The following is a 17,648-nucleotide window of genomic DNA, read 5'->3' on the forward strand; positions in this document are numbered from 1 at the left end:
AAAAGAGTCATGTACCACAATATTCATTGCAGCACTATTTACAACAGCCTGGACATGGAAGCAACCTAAATGTCCATCAACAGATGAATGGATAAAGAAGATGTGGCACATATATACAATGGAATATTACTCAGCCATAAAAGGAAGCAAAATTGAGTTACTTGTAGTGAGGTGGATGGACCTAGAGTTGGTTATACAGAGTGAAGTAAGTCATAAAGGGAAAAACAAATATGGTATGCTAATGCATATGTATAGAATCTAGGAAAAAAATGGTTCTGATGAACCTAGGGGCAGGACAGAAATAAAGATGCAGACGTAGAGAATGGACTTGAGGACACGGGGAGGGGGAAGGGTAAGCTGGGACGAAGTGAGAGAGTAACAATGACATATATACACTACCAAATGTAAAATAGCTAGCTAGTGGGAAGCAGCTGCATAGCACAGGTAGATCAGCTCGGTGCTGTGCGACCACCTAGAGGGGTGGGATAAGGAGGTGGGAGGGAGACGCAAGAGGGAAGGGATATGGAGATATACGTATGCATAGAGCTGATTCACTCTGTTATACAGCAGAAGCTAACACAACACTGTAAAGCAATTATACTCCAATAAAGATGGTAAGGGAAAAAAGGGGGAAAAAAAGAAAGAAAGGAAAGTGCATAAAGGAAAAAAAAAAGGAGGACAGGGTGGCTACGCCAAACCACCTTATCAGGTATCTGTTTAAAATGGGATTTTTCCCTTAAAAGAAATTCAATAATCTCAGTTTCTTGCAAAGTCACCGATAAGACTATAATTTTGGTGATAACTACCGTTAAAAAATATAGCCATGGAGCTTCCCTGGTGGCGCACTGGATAAGAACCTGCCTGCCAATGCAGGGGACACGGGTTCAAGCCCTGGTCCGGGAAGATCCCACATGCCGTGGAGCAACTAAGCCCGTGTGCCACAACTACTGAGCCTGCACTCTAGAGCCCGCGAGCCACAACTACTGAGCCCGTGTGCTGCAACTACTAAAGCCCGTGCGCCTAGAGCCCATGCTCCGCAACAGGAGAAGCCACTGCAATGAGAAGCCCATGCACCGCGACGAAGAGTAGCCCCCGCTCACCACAACTAGAGAAAAGCCGTCGCACAGTAACAAAGACCCAACGCAGCCAAGAATAATTAATTAATTTTTTAGAAAAAACATTCAATAACTAAAAAAAAAAAAATAGCCATATCCAGTGCAAACTTCACTTTTTGCCAATTGTTACTTTTGGTTTCATTATTTTCCTGTAAACATTCAGACTATACCAAATGAAACAAAAATAAGTGGATTTTGGAACTTGAGGTTACTTATAAAAGGAATTTTAAAAAGGCACTGGATGAAAATTATTTTTCCCTTTACTGCCTTCACTCAAGAATAAAATTCTAAATTAACGTTTATAAAATATATCCAGTCATCTCACAAAAACTTGAAGATAATGGAGAAAATGTTTTTTAACACTTTCACACATTCTAAAATGGTGGTAAAACAGACTCTTCTCTAATTCTGTATTAAAATCCATGAAGTCATTTGCTATATTCCAATTAAAAAAATTCCAATTCTCAAATTGTCTCAAGAAAACCAACTTAATCATTTTTAGAGAAATATATTTATATCAGAAAATACAGTCAATCCTCATTATTCACAGATTCTGCTACTTGCTAAAATTTATTTGTAACCCCCAAATCAATACTGTGTTTCTGAGGTCATCTGCAGACATGCAGAGCTACAAAAAGTGAGTTGCTTGACATGCACATTCCCAGCTGAGGTAGAACAAGGCGACATTCTGCCTTCTAATTCCAGCCCTCATGCTACAAACAAGTGTCCTTTTTGTGATCTATTTAGTACATTTTTCATATTTGGGGGCTTTTTATTGGTGACTTTGCTATTTAAAATGTTCTCTAAGCATAGTGCTGCCTAGTGTTCCTAAGTGCAAGAAGGCTCTGATGTCCCTTATGTAGGAAACACGTGGTAAGTTTCATTCAGGCATGAGTTAGTTACAGTGCTATTGGTCATAAGTTCAGTGTTAATCAATCACCAATATATGTTAAATAAGGCATCTTTAAATGAAAACATACATAAAACAAGGTTTTGTACTGATCAGTTGATGAAAATGTTCTGACCAGAGGTCTGAAGGAACCTAACCCTGCATTTCTCCAAAAAGCAATGGCCTATTTTTCACTAATCCACTGTTTGGTAACTTTATAGAACACAACCGCCACAAATAATGAGAATCAACTGTAATCCTCTTTTCCAACTTGGTAAGAAAAAAGAATAAATTTCCCAAAACTAAATTCTGTAATTTCTAAACCTTCATATTAGGAATTTATATCCTTATATGACATTGCATAACTACATCTACCCATATTTATTTTTCAATAGGTTTCTTCTTATTTTTAATTTTTTAGAAAATAAACCGTAGGGACTTCCCTGGTGGCACAATGGTTAAGAATCCTCCTGCCAATGCAGGGGACACAGGTTCCAGCCCCAGTCCGGGAAGATCCCACATGCCACGGAGCAACTAAGCCCATGCATCACAACTACCAAGCCTGCGCTCTAGAGCCCGTGATCCACAACTACCAAGCCTGCATGCCACAACTACTGAAGCCTGCGTGCCTAGAACCCGTGCTCCGCAACAGAAGAAACCACAATGAGAAGCCTGCGCACCACAACGAAGAGTAGCCCCCCACTTGCCACAGCTAGAGAAAGCCCACAAGCAGCAACGAAGACCTGACGCAGCCAAAAATAAATAAATAAATTTATTTTTTTAAAAAAGAAAATAAACTGTAATAATAGTCATCCTATTTAACTACATTTGAAAGAAACATTTTACTAGGTACAATAATTTATTCCTATTTTTCTCAGGGATTCCTTGAGATATTCAAAGAAGAGTTCAATTTTAACTTTTGAGTACACTGTTCATTAACATTCATGTGTACATAATATTTATGTCCTATAATATTATTTTTCTTAAAAAAAATGTTATTGGCAACGTACCACAAGCCAAGTCAAAAGACCAATCAATGACATACTGAAAGAAAATATCTGCAACATAGATAAAGGGCTGCTATTTCTAATATATAAAGAGCTCTTCCAAGTAAAAGAGAATAAAAGACCAACAACAATTAAAAGACTGGACAAAAGAGTAGAGCAGACTATTCATGAAAAAAGACATACAAATGATGCTTAAACATATGAAAAGCTCAATTTCACTTGTAGTGATAGAAATACAAATTTAAAATACACTCTCATTTCTCATCTATTAGATTGGTAAAAATTCAAAAGCTTGGCAAAATACTCTACTGGCAATGCTATGGAGAAACAGGCACTCTAATACATTATTGGTGGGAATGAGAAATGGTATGATTCCTTCAAGAGAATTTTGAAGTATCTAACAAAGACACAACTTTACCCAACAACCTTACTGCTAGGAATTTGCCCTGAAGACATACCTGCAGTAACATGCAAAAAGTCCATATAGTTATATAGATACAGATATATAAAGTTACTTATTGTCACATTATTTGCAATAGCAAAATACTGGAGACTGGTTGTAAAAATGATGGTTCATCCACACAGTAAAATATTATATAGCTATAAACAAATAAAATGAGGATGAGTCCTATGAAGTGATAGGTAGTGATTTCCAGGATATATTATTAAGTGAAAAGAATCAAGGTGCTAAAGAATACAGAGCACAGTATCTTATGTTGAATAAAGGGAAACAAGAATTTATACCGGGAGGTGTTTATTTTTGCAAAAAAGTAAAAAATAAAAACCAGACCACAAGTATGATATATTGGTTACCTACAGCAGGTAGGAATAGGATGGAAGGCATAAGGAAGGAATCTGAGTATATGTCTTTATACAGTTTTGATTTTTGTACTCAGTTAATATTCTACATAGTCAGAAAAAAAAATTTTTTAAAGAATAAATCAACTATATCCTCATACAAAATATAGACGATGAACTTAACTATATATCAAATGATAACATAATCACGGTAAAGAAAAAAAAGTACCCAATAACTTTGGAACATAATACTCCAACTCTATACTCTCAGGATATACTCTAAACACAAACAAAGAACCAAAACACAACCAGTTTTAAAAAAAATGCAAACAAAGAAAAACTCCAAGAAATTTGTAAGCTTTACAATTTTTTTTGCCAGTAGTGATATTGGTTTAACAATTTGGAAACCATTTGGTGTGCACCATAGAATTGAGGAAGTAAATATACTGATGCTGCTGGGCACCAGGACCCTTTCCACTCTGAGAATAAAGAAACACAATTATGTAATGAAGGGAAGAAAGGAAGAACCCTGTGGTTTAGAACTGGAGTTAGAGATATCAATATGAGCTCATGACTTTTTTCTTAAAAAAGTATCTCCTAGCACATGACCAAAAATGTATAACGACAGGAATGGATTATAACACACACACATATTTGCTTATATGTGCCTATATATGCTTATATACACATAACATATTTTTGAAAGGATACTCTGGAAGAAGACTGCTAATTCTGAGTGGACTGAAGGGCTGTGGTAGGAAGGAGACTTACTTTTCACTATATTATCCTCTATTACAGTTGATTTTATCAAGTACATGTATTACCTATTTAAATACCATGTAATTCTTAATGTAGCCTCCAGAGCAAATATCTCCTCATCCTTTGAACTATAAAGAGAACAATCCAAAACAGACAGGACATTCTAACCTTCAGGATTGCTATCTGGCTCATCGGTCTGCCGAGTTCCTTGTTGTTTAAAAGCGGTATTCCTCTTTTTCAATACTTCCAAGCCTTCCAAAGCCGTACTGTGTTCAGACAATGATTTTAATAGGGAAATGCTATTTACTAATCTGGAAAGTTCTGAAGAATGTCTAGGATTATTCCAGTATTGTTTGCTTTCTCCAGCAGTTTCTACATCAATATGGTCCTGGGGTAAACTTCTAGTCCTTCCCAAGTCTTCAGATTCAGGAACATGTGATTCTGTGTCTTTGGAAATAGGATGTTTTTTTCCCAAAGGGTAAAACAAAGAATTGGAAACTTGGGTATGTGATTTATCAAGTGCAATACATTCTTCAGAGTGAATCTGACTGGCATTTAATAGCTGGATACTGTTGTCACTGCTAGAGGTTAATGGTAAAACCTGTTTGGTATTTTTGTCCAAGTCACTTCCCATAATAAAAGGCCGAGGCTGAGCCTGTTCTGAAAATAGGTTTTTTTCAGGATTCTGATGAGTGGCTATGTTTAAAAAATGAGGAATATGTAAATTCGTGTTTATACTTTCAGATTTATTTGGGAATGAAGCACTAATAGATTTATTACTGTCTTCATTATTTTCTGCATATACATCATCAGTCCACTCTAAGGATGAGTCAAAATTGCTTAATGTGTCACTCCACTCCTCCTCTATTTCTTTCTCAGTGTTTCCAGCTTTCCAAGGTCCTCTGTCAAAACCTACACACGTTTTATCACAAAACTGTGATGGCAGAATCTCTTTCATGGGAAATGTCTCTGATAGTTTGCCCCCAGTAGACGTTAAGAGAGGCAAGTGTTCACTGCCAACTTCTTTACAGCTTATATTCTCACATCTTGAATTGCCGTCATTAACCAAAGTTTCTTTCACCCAATCCTCTGAATCCTGGGAAATTCTGTTGCTTTCCTCTGATTCCTCCTCAGTGTCACTGGTTTCAAAATTCTTTAGATTAAATGTGACCTCCACAAGTGGCTGTGTTACATTACTCATAGGTTCATGAATATTATTAAGGAGTTCATTATTAGTACTACTTTTAGAAAATATGTCCGTATTATCATCAGAGATCCCAGAATTGTTACTTAGTGAAGATTCAATTTGTAGATGTTTATACTCCTTTTCTGGTGTTCCACGTATATCTATCTCCTGAGCTTTTTTTCTAATAAGAATTGACCCTTTTATGCCCATCTGGTCATTTTGATTAAGAGGTCTTTCATTATTTTTTTGAATGTCAGATTCTGATAACAAGCCATCATTTTCTGCGTTACTACAGGTAACTGGTAAGCTGCTGCTTTCACAGAATGAAGGAATTTCTAATTTTCCTTCTCGATCCCAGGTCTGATCATTATCATCTACTGGCTTGTCTTCATTATAGTTTTTTCCATTTTCAGCACCTGTTTCAAAGAACTGTATCCTTTTTTGCACCAAAAGGTCTTTCAAGTTTAAATTACCAACTTGGGCCTTGGGTTTTTTTTCTATATCATTTCCATCTACCGCAGAGGAATGTATAGGCGAACTCTGTGAGGATAAATACATGGCCCACCGGCTTTTATTTCTCATGGTATTTTCTGATTGATGCTGGTAGTGTAAACTTTCTGTGCTCTTCACCTCAGCATACTCTTCTTGTTCAATTAAGCACTTTGGTTTAGTAGGAATTTTTAAACTTCCTTGTGGTTGCATCTGAGGGAAATGTCCTGTAATCTCAGAATTTAGTTCCTTAGACGTACTAGTTGATTTGGACTTCAGAAGAGCTAATATTTGGGCTTTGCTTCTAATATTTTGTGAAACTCCTAAACAGTGAGATACCAAACTATCTCTTTTCATAGGCTCATTGGTCAGTAAAGAATCTGAATGCTTATTTACAAAACTGACATGAGAGCAAAAATAATTTTCCTCACATAGCATTTCTGGGTTAACCTTGAAGGACGAAGTAGAGACAAGTGAAGAAAAAGGTATGCCATTTCTCTCTCTGTTCTTGTAAGTGACAATGTTCTCAGGGTCTGTTGGTATATTATTTATATCTTTCTTGCCAACTGTAGAAAACAAAGGAGGTGTGCTGTAGAATGGAGAAAGAAAAATAGGACCAGGCTTCTTAGCTTCCAATGAAGCAGCCGATTCATTATTTTCTGTAATAACCATTTTCTTCGGCACTTGACGCGGTCCTTGAAAACCCTAAAAATATTAAACAATTATTAGCTGTTCTATATCCTATAAAGAAAATGTAAAATGAACTGACTAAAAAAAAAAAAGAAAAAGGAATGTGGATGTTTTACAAGGTAATAATTAAGATATAAAGTTTGCTAAGCTAAAATGCAAACACTCATTTGTATTAAGATTAAGCTTTACTTCCTTTCTACCTAGGCATATACTATGAAGCACTATTTTAATCATACAGTACAATAGCTTCACAATTCACTACTTCTTAAAACAATTTTATAAATATATATTGATTTATTATTTTCAACAGAGAAACTTACAGCAAACTTCCTTTTTAAACCAGCAGGCTGACACCCAAGGGATCGGCCAGAAGATATAAACCTCTTTGAATTCAATGCTGGTGCTTCTTTAACAACATCCTGTTTGACAGCTGTGCTTCCAGTAACTTTAACCTCCTCAACTGTGATTAAGTATCGATCACTTTCTAAATCATCTCCAGGTTTCACCTAAATTTTAAAGAATTAACATCAAGATCATATACATCTAATTATTTGATTACCTATGTGTTCCAATAAGCTTCTAGCACAAGCAAAGACACAATGGATATTCAATAAATAGTTGTTGAATGAATGAATCGATAACTAAATTATTGATTACTATGCACTAGTTAACTATCAACAAGAACAAAAAAAAGTAATACAACAAAAAAAATTCACTAATTTGTTTATTCAACAATATATATTAGGGGGACTTCCCTGGTGGTGCGGTGGTTAAGAATCTGCCTGGCCATGCAGGGGACACGGGTTCGAGCCCTGGTCCGGGAAGATCCCATATGCCGCAGAGCAACTAAGCCCGTGCGCCACAACTACTGAGCCGGCACTCTAGAGCCCGCGAGCCACAACTACTGAAGCCCTCATGCCTAGAGTCCGTGCTCTGCAACAAGAGAAGCCACCTCAACGAGAAGTTCGTGCACCGCAACAAAGAGTAGCCCCCGTTCGCCGCAACTAGAGAAAGCCCGCACGCAGCAACGAAGACCCAACACAGCCAAAAATAAATAAATAAATTTATACTAAAAAAAATACATATTAGGGACCTATGTGAGAACTTTTGTTACATGCTGAGGATACAAAGACAAGCAAGGAAAAGATGCCTCCTCTCAATTCACCTAGAATTCATAAATCTAAATGTAATTTTTAAATTAGAGCTATTAGGGACTTCCCTGGTGGTGCAGTGGTTAAGAATCTGCCTGCCAATGCAGGGGACACGGGTTTGAGCCCTGGTCCGGCAAGATCCCACATGCCACAGAGCAAGTAAGCCCATGCGCCACAACTACTGAGCCTGCGCTCTAGAGCCCGTGAGCCACAACTACTGAGCCTGCGCACCTGGAGCCTGTGCTTCGCAACAAGAGAAGCCACTGCAATGAGAAGCCCGCGCACCGCAACGAAGAGTAGCCCCCGCTCGCCACAACTAGAGAAAGCCTGTGCGCAGCAACAAAGACCCAATGCAGCTAAAAAAAATTAATTAAAAAACAATTAAAGCTATTAAATAATCAGTTATATATATATCTTTATAAATTAATGTGAATTAGATACATACTCATAATTATCACAAATTATTGTTAGTTCTTAATCATATTCCCAAGAAAGCATTTTTAATCACTTTAATTAACAAATACAGCACTTGCCACAACTTCTGACTGCAGCATAAACATAAGATTATCAACCTAGTTGATAATATACAAAATCTGTGTATTATCACAGATAATGCGCTCAATCTTTACTCATGAAATAATTTTAAATGAAATAATAACAACAGTCATTACCATCACTAAGTATCTACTAAAACAGTGCTTCTCCAAGACCCTCTTTTGGTAAGTATAAAAATTCCACAACCACTACTGTCATAAAATTTAAAAACAGGTTAAGTACCATGGCCAAAATCAACACAGTGATAATAAGAATATGTATGCATTTTAGCACTTTGAAAATCACTGTACTAAACTGCTAGGCACTTTGCCTAAGCTATTTCTAACTTTCCCACCAACCGAGTAGGCTGTCTCCGGTCTACATTTGACAGCCGAGAAGCTGAACACAGAGAGGTTAGGTTAGCTAGGAAGTATGTGAAAGTGGGAAATAAACCAAGAACAAACAAATTCTAATATCCTTATTCTTTACACTAAAATATTCCCTTCCATTTTCCAACAGAGGAAAACATGGAATAAATATTTGAGAAAATATTTTAAATAGGAATAATTTCACAAAATATATCCCACTGTAGGTCTCTGCTTATCAAAACCACATATTAGATTTAGAGTCACTTTCTGGCTTCAAATCTCAGCCTTACCACTTTAACTCTATAAGCATGGGCAAGTTATTTAAACTTTCAGTACTATACTCCTAATCTATAAAAATCACAGGGTCCGGGCTTCCCTGGTGGTGCAGTGGTTGAGAGTCCACCTGCCGATGCAGGGGACACGGGTTCATGCCCCGGTCCGGGAAGATCCCACATGCCGCGGAGCGGCTGGGCCTGTGAGCCACGGCCACTGAGCCTGCGCGTCTGGAGCCTATGCTCCGCAGTGGGAGAGGCCACAACAGTGAGAGGCCTGCGTACCGCAAAAAAAAGAAAAAAAAAAAACAACACAGGGCTGTATAAAGGTTAAATGAAAAAATACCTAAAAGCTCTTAGCAGAGTCTGGCTAATAATAAATGTTCAATAAATACTAGCTATAATTACTAGTATTAGTACCATTACTATACTATTTAACAATATTCACAAAGGAATTAAGATTTAACAATAACTTAAAAATAAGATAAATTAAAATACCTCAAGGCACTTAAGAAATAAACTCTCCAAACATTCTCCTTTGTCATCGTATAGAATTGCCTATATTAAAACAAAAAAAGTGTTAAAAATGTTAAAAAGGGACACAACACAATTCCACTTTTCTTAAACATCTTCAAAGCAAATCAAAAATTGTTATATAAGTAAATCATGTAATGAAAGGATTACCCACTTTGTAAACTTGGATTAGAAAGTGCATCTATCTCAAATGTTTTCTAAGCATCCATTCAGTGTGTGTAAAAGAGCAAAGGCATACACGTAAATTCAACAACTTATTCCCTACCAGGAGAATCTTGGAATGGAATCAGGGAGAAGACAGAATTGGAATGAGTTACAGGAGGCAAAACAGGAAACACGATCAGTAAAGAGATTATTGTAATGGTGTGATATGAAGGATCAAGGAGATAATTAGAGTTTGAAATAAGTCATTAGCACTGGGATAAGACAATTGTATAAGAGGCATAAAGAGTAAAACTTATCGAACATGCAGGATATGGGAGAAAAAGGAAACCAAGGTGATTGTCATTTTCTGGCTTTCTCCTCGTGTCTCTCTAGCTCTCTAGCCATTTTTCATAGCAGCTTCTCTACTAGTCCCTTAAACATTGTTGTTTCCATCACTTTGGATAATAGTTAGCAGTTCCTTAAAAGATTGAACACAGTTACCACATGATCCAGCAATTCCAGTCCTAAGTACGATATACGTACAGAGAAATGAAAACATGTTTTCAGAAAAACTTGCATACAAATGTTCAGAGCAGCATTGTTCATAATACCAAAAAGTAGGAACAACTCAAAAAAGTTCATCAATTGATGAATGGATAAACAAAGTGGGATATATCCATAAAGTAGAATATTATTCAGCAATAAAAAGGAATAAAGTATTGGTACATGCTTCAACATGGATGAACCTTGAAAACATGCTAAATGAAAGAAGTCATTCGCAAAAGACCACTTATTGTATCATTCCATTCATGTGAATAGTCCAGGATACACAAATGTGTCGAGACAGTAAGCAGATTAGGACTGAGTAGTGCCTTTATGGTATTTCTTCCTGGGGTGACAAAAATATTCTAAAATTAGACTGCAGTAATAGTTGCAAAACTCTGTGAATATATCGAGTTGTATACTTTAAATGGGTGTAATGAAAAATGTGTGAATTATATCTCAATAAAGCAGTTAAAAATTTTGGTATTTCTAAGGTCTCCTACCTTTTCTTCTCTACTCTTTACATTCTATTCTCCATCCCTGAGCATATTATTCACAAAATTCATGTCACACTTCTGCTCAAATGTCTCCACAGCTCCCAAAGAATAAGACAAAAGTCCCTACATTAGCCAATAAGGCCGACATAGTCCCCTTTATCTTCATTCTTACCCTTGCTCACTCTACTTGTTGTTTGCCTAACTCACTAGACATACATCTTCATTTAGTTTACTGGTCTGTCTCCTCCATGTTATTTCCACAAAGCCAGGGATTTAACTGTTTTGTTACCTGCTGCATCTGCTAGAACAGTGTGTAACTACTAACAGGTGCTCAAAAAGCATTTGTTAAATAAATGAATGAACGAATCCACTCCAGGAGCTTCAAATATCATCTAAATGCCAAGTACTCCCAATCTGCATCAGTAGCCCAAAACTGTTTCCTGAGTTCCAGGTCCCTATCGCCATATTACTTGAGTGTTTTGATGACACTGAAAATTCGGTATGTTCAAAATGAAACTGTAAATCTTCATTGTTCCCCCAAACTTGCTTTTCTTTTTCAGATATCCTATCTCACTCAATACCATAATCATAATACAGAAACCTGAAGTCATTCTGGATTCTCTTCACCTTCCATATCCAAGACCTTAAGATTCTATAATATTTTCACAATTTCTCTCTAATCATCCTTTCTCTCCATTGTCAGTGCTAAGGCCTCCTTAGTCAGACCCCCATCACTTTTCATCTACATTATTTTATAGCCTCTTTATTATAACTGTCTTCCGAAATCCAATCTTTCATCCTACATAACTTAAAAGGTATGTTAGACATTGCTGCCAGAGTGATCTTTCTAAAATAGAGACATGATTATGTCATTCTTCTACTCCTAATTCTTCACTGGCTCCTCAAGCTGAGCACACAAAGTCCTTCATGATATGGCTCCTGCCTACCTCTTTAGCGGTGTATTCTACAGTTTGCCCACACGGCACCTTCATTCCAGCCAGAGTCAATTGTTCATAATTCCCCAGAAATATTTCACACTGTTCCACACCTCAACACCGTTACAGCAATGACACAATCTTCAATCTTCAGCTCCCCTCCTTCCGACCTATCAATTTTGTTTACAAAACAAAACAAATACTCAAAAAAATACTCTTCATCTGGAAAGACTTCTCTGAACCAGAGTCCAATTTTGATGTCTCTCATTTTAATCTCATAGACCCTTAAGCATATCTCTGTATATACTCTAATCCTTAGGCGCTTAGATAAAATTCCCTTGAAGACAAAAACTATAACAGTTACTATTTATTGCATGCTTAAAATGTGCCAGGTACTTCGTTAAGAGGTTTATTTGTTATCTTATTTAATCCTCAAGAAAACTTTATGAAGTATCATTTTCCCCACTTTACAAAGAAGAGACTATACGCCTTGAGGGACTAAATAACTTGCCAAGATTACACATCTAGTAAGTGAAGAGCAGGATTCAGGCTAATGTCTATTTGACATTAACTGCTCTTCTACACTGCTTCCATACGTCTTATTTGAATTTTCCCACTGCCCAGCAGCAACATATGTTTACTGAATGATGACTCAGTTAATGGAAGATGAATAACCCTGACAGTAAGAATCTGAATACATAGAGAAAAGGCATTACTATCAAGAAAAATACTGTAAACAATAGCTTGGATTTGGGAACAAGGGTTAGGATATGAGATTATTAATTTTCCTGGATCATAGAAAAACTCTCTGGGACTAACTTGTATTTATCTTGCTTTTCTGTAACCTATCAGTGTCAGGTATATAATGGACACTCAATAAATATAAGCTATAGTTGAAGATAAAGTTGGATAATACCACTAGCATAACCTTAATACTTATGATTTTGTACCAGAAGAAGACATGAAAGACAGGCAGAATCCAATCATATGTCTTTTTAACATAACACAAACTATAAGATTTTAAAGACTTGGCCTTAACTGAATAGAAAGAACACCCAAAAAAAAACCCCAGAGTTTTACAGAACAGCATTGGACAGTGAATGGATTAATTAGTTTAAAAGTATCTAGCCTGTTTGACTTAAGTCGACTAAATATTAAGCTAGGACTCAACTAAAAGTTAAACTAAACTAGGTTTATAAACTGAATAGGATCTGTAAGCTGAAATTGAAGGCTTAAGGCAAAACTAATTTTTCTTTTACTTTTCTGGTTTTTTGTTGTTTTTGTTTTTGTTTTTGTTTTTAAAGAATAGTGCTCATTTCCTTCCCTACCATCTCTTTTATTCTATTTTCTTTGGTCACACCACACAGCTTGCGGGATCTTAATTCCCCAACCAGGGGTTGAACCTGAGTGAAAGCACAGAGGCCTAACCACTAGACCACCAGGGAATTCCTACTTTTCTGTTTTAATAAATCAAATGTTAATTTAAAAAATGATAAGTAGTCTTTCTACATTAAAAATTTTCTCTTAGTGATAATTTCAGAGTGATAGATATGTAGAATAAGGACAGAATATGGAGATCTTTAACTGCTGGCTTCATTCAGGAGGCCACAATCTTGTCAATGTGTCCTATATGTTATCAACTCACTAATAATAAAGTTCTTCTTTTAAATTAGTAATATTAAAAGAAACAATAGAATGGTTAGGGCATGGGCTCTGGAGCCAAAAAATCTAAATTAATAAACGACTCCTCCACTTTCTAGCTGTGAGATCTATGGGCTTCATCTCTCGGAGCCTTAGCTTCATCATCAATAAAATAAAGATAAAAATAGTACCTAACTAATAGGGGACTTATAAAGACTAAGTAAGTTGATACATTTAAAGCATTATGCCTGGTACACAGTAAGCACTTGATAAGTTTTTTTTAAAGAAATCAAAACAGGGTGATGGTCCAAATGGGTGAAGGGGGTCAAAAGATACAAATATCCACTACAAAATAAATAAGTCATGGGGATATAATGTACAGTATGGTGACTATAGTTAATAACACTGTATTGTACATTTGAAAGTTGCTGAGAGTAAATCTTAAAAGCCCTCATCACAAGAAAAGAAAAAGAATTTTTCTAACTATGGATGGTGATGGATGGTAAGTAGACTTATTATGATCATTCTGCAATGTATATAAATATCAAATCATTAAGTTGTACACCTGAAACTTAAATGTCAAAAGTATACCTCAATAAAATAAATGACTACAGCAGATTGCTCTGTGGCTGGGCCTCATCCCATCCGTGGAGGGCCTATATAGAACACAACGGCCAAGTAAGAGAAAACTCCTCCTGCCTGACTGTCTTTGAGCTGAGACATCAGTTTTTTCCTACCTTCTGACTCATACTGAAATACTGGCTCTTCCTGGGTCTCAAGCCTGTTGGCATAAACACTAAAACCACATTATTAGTTCTCCTGGGTCTCCAGCTTGCCAACTACAGATGGTGGGACTCGTCAGCCTCTATGATCACATAAGCCAATTCCTTACAATAAATTTCTGTCTTCTCCACAGAGAGAGTGACAAAGAGAGAGAGACAGAGATAATTTATATATCTTTATATATAAGAGCATGTAATCCTGAGTCCTGACTAAAAATTTTAAGTATGGGAAGAGAATGAGCCCACAGAAAATACTCAGAAGTGGGCAGTAAGCAACATCAGGAGAGCATGGTGTCACAGAAGTCAAATGAAGAAGTGTTGTGAAGAATGGAAGAGACAAGGGTGTTAAATAAGGTCACGAGAACTGATAAGAGGAGAACATGAAAATCTGACAGATGGAGATAATCAGGATGGGAAACCCAAGGAAGGATCACCATATCTAGCAGGGTTGACGATTATCCTAGTAAATAATTTTCTCAAGACTGATAGGATCATATCATAAAATAACAGATTCAAAGAAAATCCAAAAATAGAAGAATTCTATACACAATTTCAGAAATTGGCAGCTTTTCTAAAATGGTATGTCAACTCTATGTACCATTACACTGTTAGCATTATTGTGTTAGAAATATATATATTTTTTGTTTGTTTGTTTTTTGTTTTTTTCTTTTTTGCGGTACATAGGCCTCTCACTGTTGTGGCCTCTCCCGTTGCGGAGCACAGGCTCCAGATGCACAGGCTCAGCAGCCATGGCTCACAGGCCCAGCCGCTCCACGTTATGTGGGATCTTCCCGGACTGGGGCATGAACCCGTGTCCCCTGCATCGGCAGGTGGACTCTCAACCACTGCGCCACCAGGGAAGCCCTAGAAATATATTTTAATAGTAGTTTTTTCTGTATAGTTAAACTCTTATTACCTGCAAAGAAAAAAAGTGTGCCAGGACTTCCCTGGTGGCACAGTGGTTAAGAATCTGCCTGCCAATGCAGGGGACATGGGTTCAAGCCCTGGTCCAGGAAGATCCCACATGGCACAGAGCAACTAAGACTGTGTGCCACAACTACTGAGTCTGCACATTCTAGAGCCCGTGAACCACAACTACTGAGCCCACGTACCACAACTACTGAAGCCCGTGCGCCTAGAGCCCATGCTCCACAACAAGAGAAGCCACTGCAGTAAGAAGCCCACACACTGCAGTGAAGAGTAGCCCCCCCGCTCAACGCAATTAGAGAAAGCCCACACGCAGCAACAAAGACCCAACGCAGCCATAAATAAATAAATAAACAAACAAATTTAAAAAAACAAAAGAAAAAAGTGTGCTAAAATTCCTGAAAAGTTTCATAGAAAATCTAATTTTAAAAAAAATCAGAAGAAATTAAATTTTTTTTTTTTTTTTTTGCGGTACGCGGGCCTCTCACTGTTGTGGCTTCTCCCGCTGCGGAGCACAGGCTCCGGACGCGCAGGCTCAGCGGACATGGCCCACGGGCCCAGCCGCTCCATGGCATGTAGGATCCTCCCAGACTGGGGCACGAACCCGCGTCCCCTGCATTGGCAGGCGGACCCTCAACCACTGTGCCACCAGGGAAGCCCAATTAAATAGTATTAACTGAACTTTTATAATGCACAAATGAATCACTGTGGTATGGGAATCATTTGACAACTTCTGTTTTCATATCACATCAGCTTATGGACATATCTAAGATTTTATCATCTACAGAGTTTTCTTAATATTCAATCAAAAGGCAAGAACCCAACTCTTAGACTCTGTAGTCAACTGCTATGCACTTACTTTGTTTCCTAAGTGAGTGATCTTCAGAATTCCATCTTGCCACACTTTTGACTTCTTCATCTTTTGATGAGTATATAGTACCTTATTTCCAAAAGTACAAAGGAAAGAAATGGTTTCTATTTACAAGTATTAAATGTTATATATTTTTATACCCTTCCTACCTACAAAAAATATTGAAGACATCTTTTATCAAAATAAAAGCACAGATATAATAACAACAAACACCAACAACAAAAAATACCTGGTAGCAAAAGGCAAGGGAGGGGAGAAAGGAGAGGTAAAACCTAAGGAAGAAACTGAAAAGTTAACTGAGCAACAAAAACTATTTTGAGCTTCCTAGTCATTTGTGGGATGGAAAAAATTGTACAGTTCTCAAAGTCCAGGAGTACAGAGACTCCTAGAAGTGTCCCCCTCAAGACTTTTTCAGGGGTCTGTGAAGTCAGAACTATTTTCATGATGTTGTATGCATCTCAGTCTCACTCCTTTGGTCATGTACTTAGTAGAAGCTCCCAAGGTTATATATATGCAATATTGCAAGATTCAATTTCCGAATGAATGCAGAAGCAGATCTGAGAATCTAGCGGCTTCTATTAAGTCAAATATTAAAGGGATTTGCAAAAAATGCACAGCATTGCTACTCTTTACAATACGTTTCTGTTGTTATTGGACCATAAACTTTTCATTAAAAATGTAATCTATGTTAAATGTAATGGGCTTATTATTTTTAATGAATTAATAAACATTTAAAAAATTTCCATTATAATTTCTAATATGAAAGACAGCACTAGATATAAGGCCCATAATCAAAAATTCTTTGGGGTCCTCAGTAATTTTTAAGAGTATAAAAGGGTCCTGAGACCAAACAGGTTAAGAACCACTAATCTAGAAGAGGCATGCCAGTCCTTCAAGAGAAAGAAATTATTTCCTGGTCCCAAACTTCCAAAGAATTTGTTCCAAAGGACTTTGTATAACCAATGTGTAGGGTTGCCAGACACAATATAGGGCAATATTTGGGACATACATACTTATACTAAAAAATTATTCACTGTTTATCTGAAATTCAAATTTAACTGAGTGTCCTTCTTTTAGGTTTGGGTTTTTGTTTTTTTTAATTTATTTTAGGTTTTTTTGCTAAATCTGGCAAGACATTTGTGAAACATGGAAAGAAGGAAGAAAAAAGGAAATAGTGAAAACTGGTAAGACTTACAATAAATTCTTGGCTTTCCATTGTTTCTTCTGAAATTATATAGTCAGGTCCAGAAAATAATCAGTGGTCATTCAACAATTTATATCACCTAAAATGAAAAATGACAAAGAATATTCAACCCTGATGAACAGAGTAAGTATCAAATACAATTTTTCCCCCACAAACTCTTGACCAGAGAGAGGCATCTAAGCGTCCTGAGACTACGTAACTATCAAGGCAAACACAGGTATAGGGAATTCCCTGACGCTCCACTGGTTAGGACTCCACGCTTTCACTGACGAGGGCCCGGGTTCAATCCCTGGTCAGGGAACTAAGATCCCA

General features: G+C 36.9%; 1 protein-coding gene across 2 annotated transcripts in view; it reads right to left on the reverse strand.

Annotated features, from left to right (window-relative positions):
* The window catches only part of ZGRF1 (zinc finger GRF-type containing 1), a 66,534-nt gene extending 49,162 nt beyond the window's left edge, over window positions 1–17,372 (reverse strand). For both annotated transcript variants that reach the window (XM_029235540.1, XM_029235539.1), the window contains exons 1-5: window positions 17,328–17,372; window positions 16,121–16,201; window positions 9,757–9,816; window positions 7,254–7,439; window positions 4,737–6,948 (exon numbers count right to left, since the gene is read on the reverse strand). In XM_029235540.1, the coding sequence (XP_029091373.1) occupies window positions 4,737–6,948; window positions 7,254–7,439; window positions 9,757–9,816; window positions 16,121–16,201; window positions 17,328–17,348 (2,560 nt within the window). In that variant the 5' untranslated portion in view covers window positions 17,349–17,372. The remainder of the gene's footprint in view (window positions 1–4,736; window positions 6,949–7,253; window positions 7,440–9,756; window positions 9,817–16,120; window positions 16,202–17,327) is intronic.
* Between the last annotated feature and the right edge of the window lie 276 nt (window positions 17,373–17,648).

The sequence above is a fragment of the Monodon monoceros genome, unplaced genomic scaffold (assembly GCF_005190385.1).
Source record: "Monodon monoceros isolate NGI ecotype Baffin Bay Population unplaced genomic scaffold, NGI_Narwhal_1 Super_Scaffold_20, whole genome shotgun sequence".
NCBI lineage: Eukaryota > Metazoa > Chordata > Mammalia > Artiodactyla > Monodontidae > Monodon > Monodon monoceros.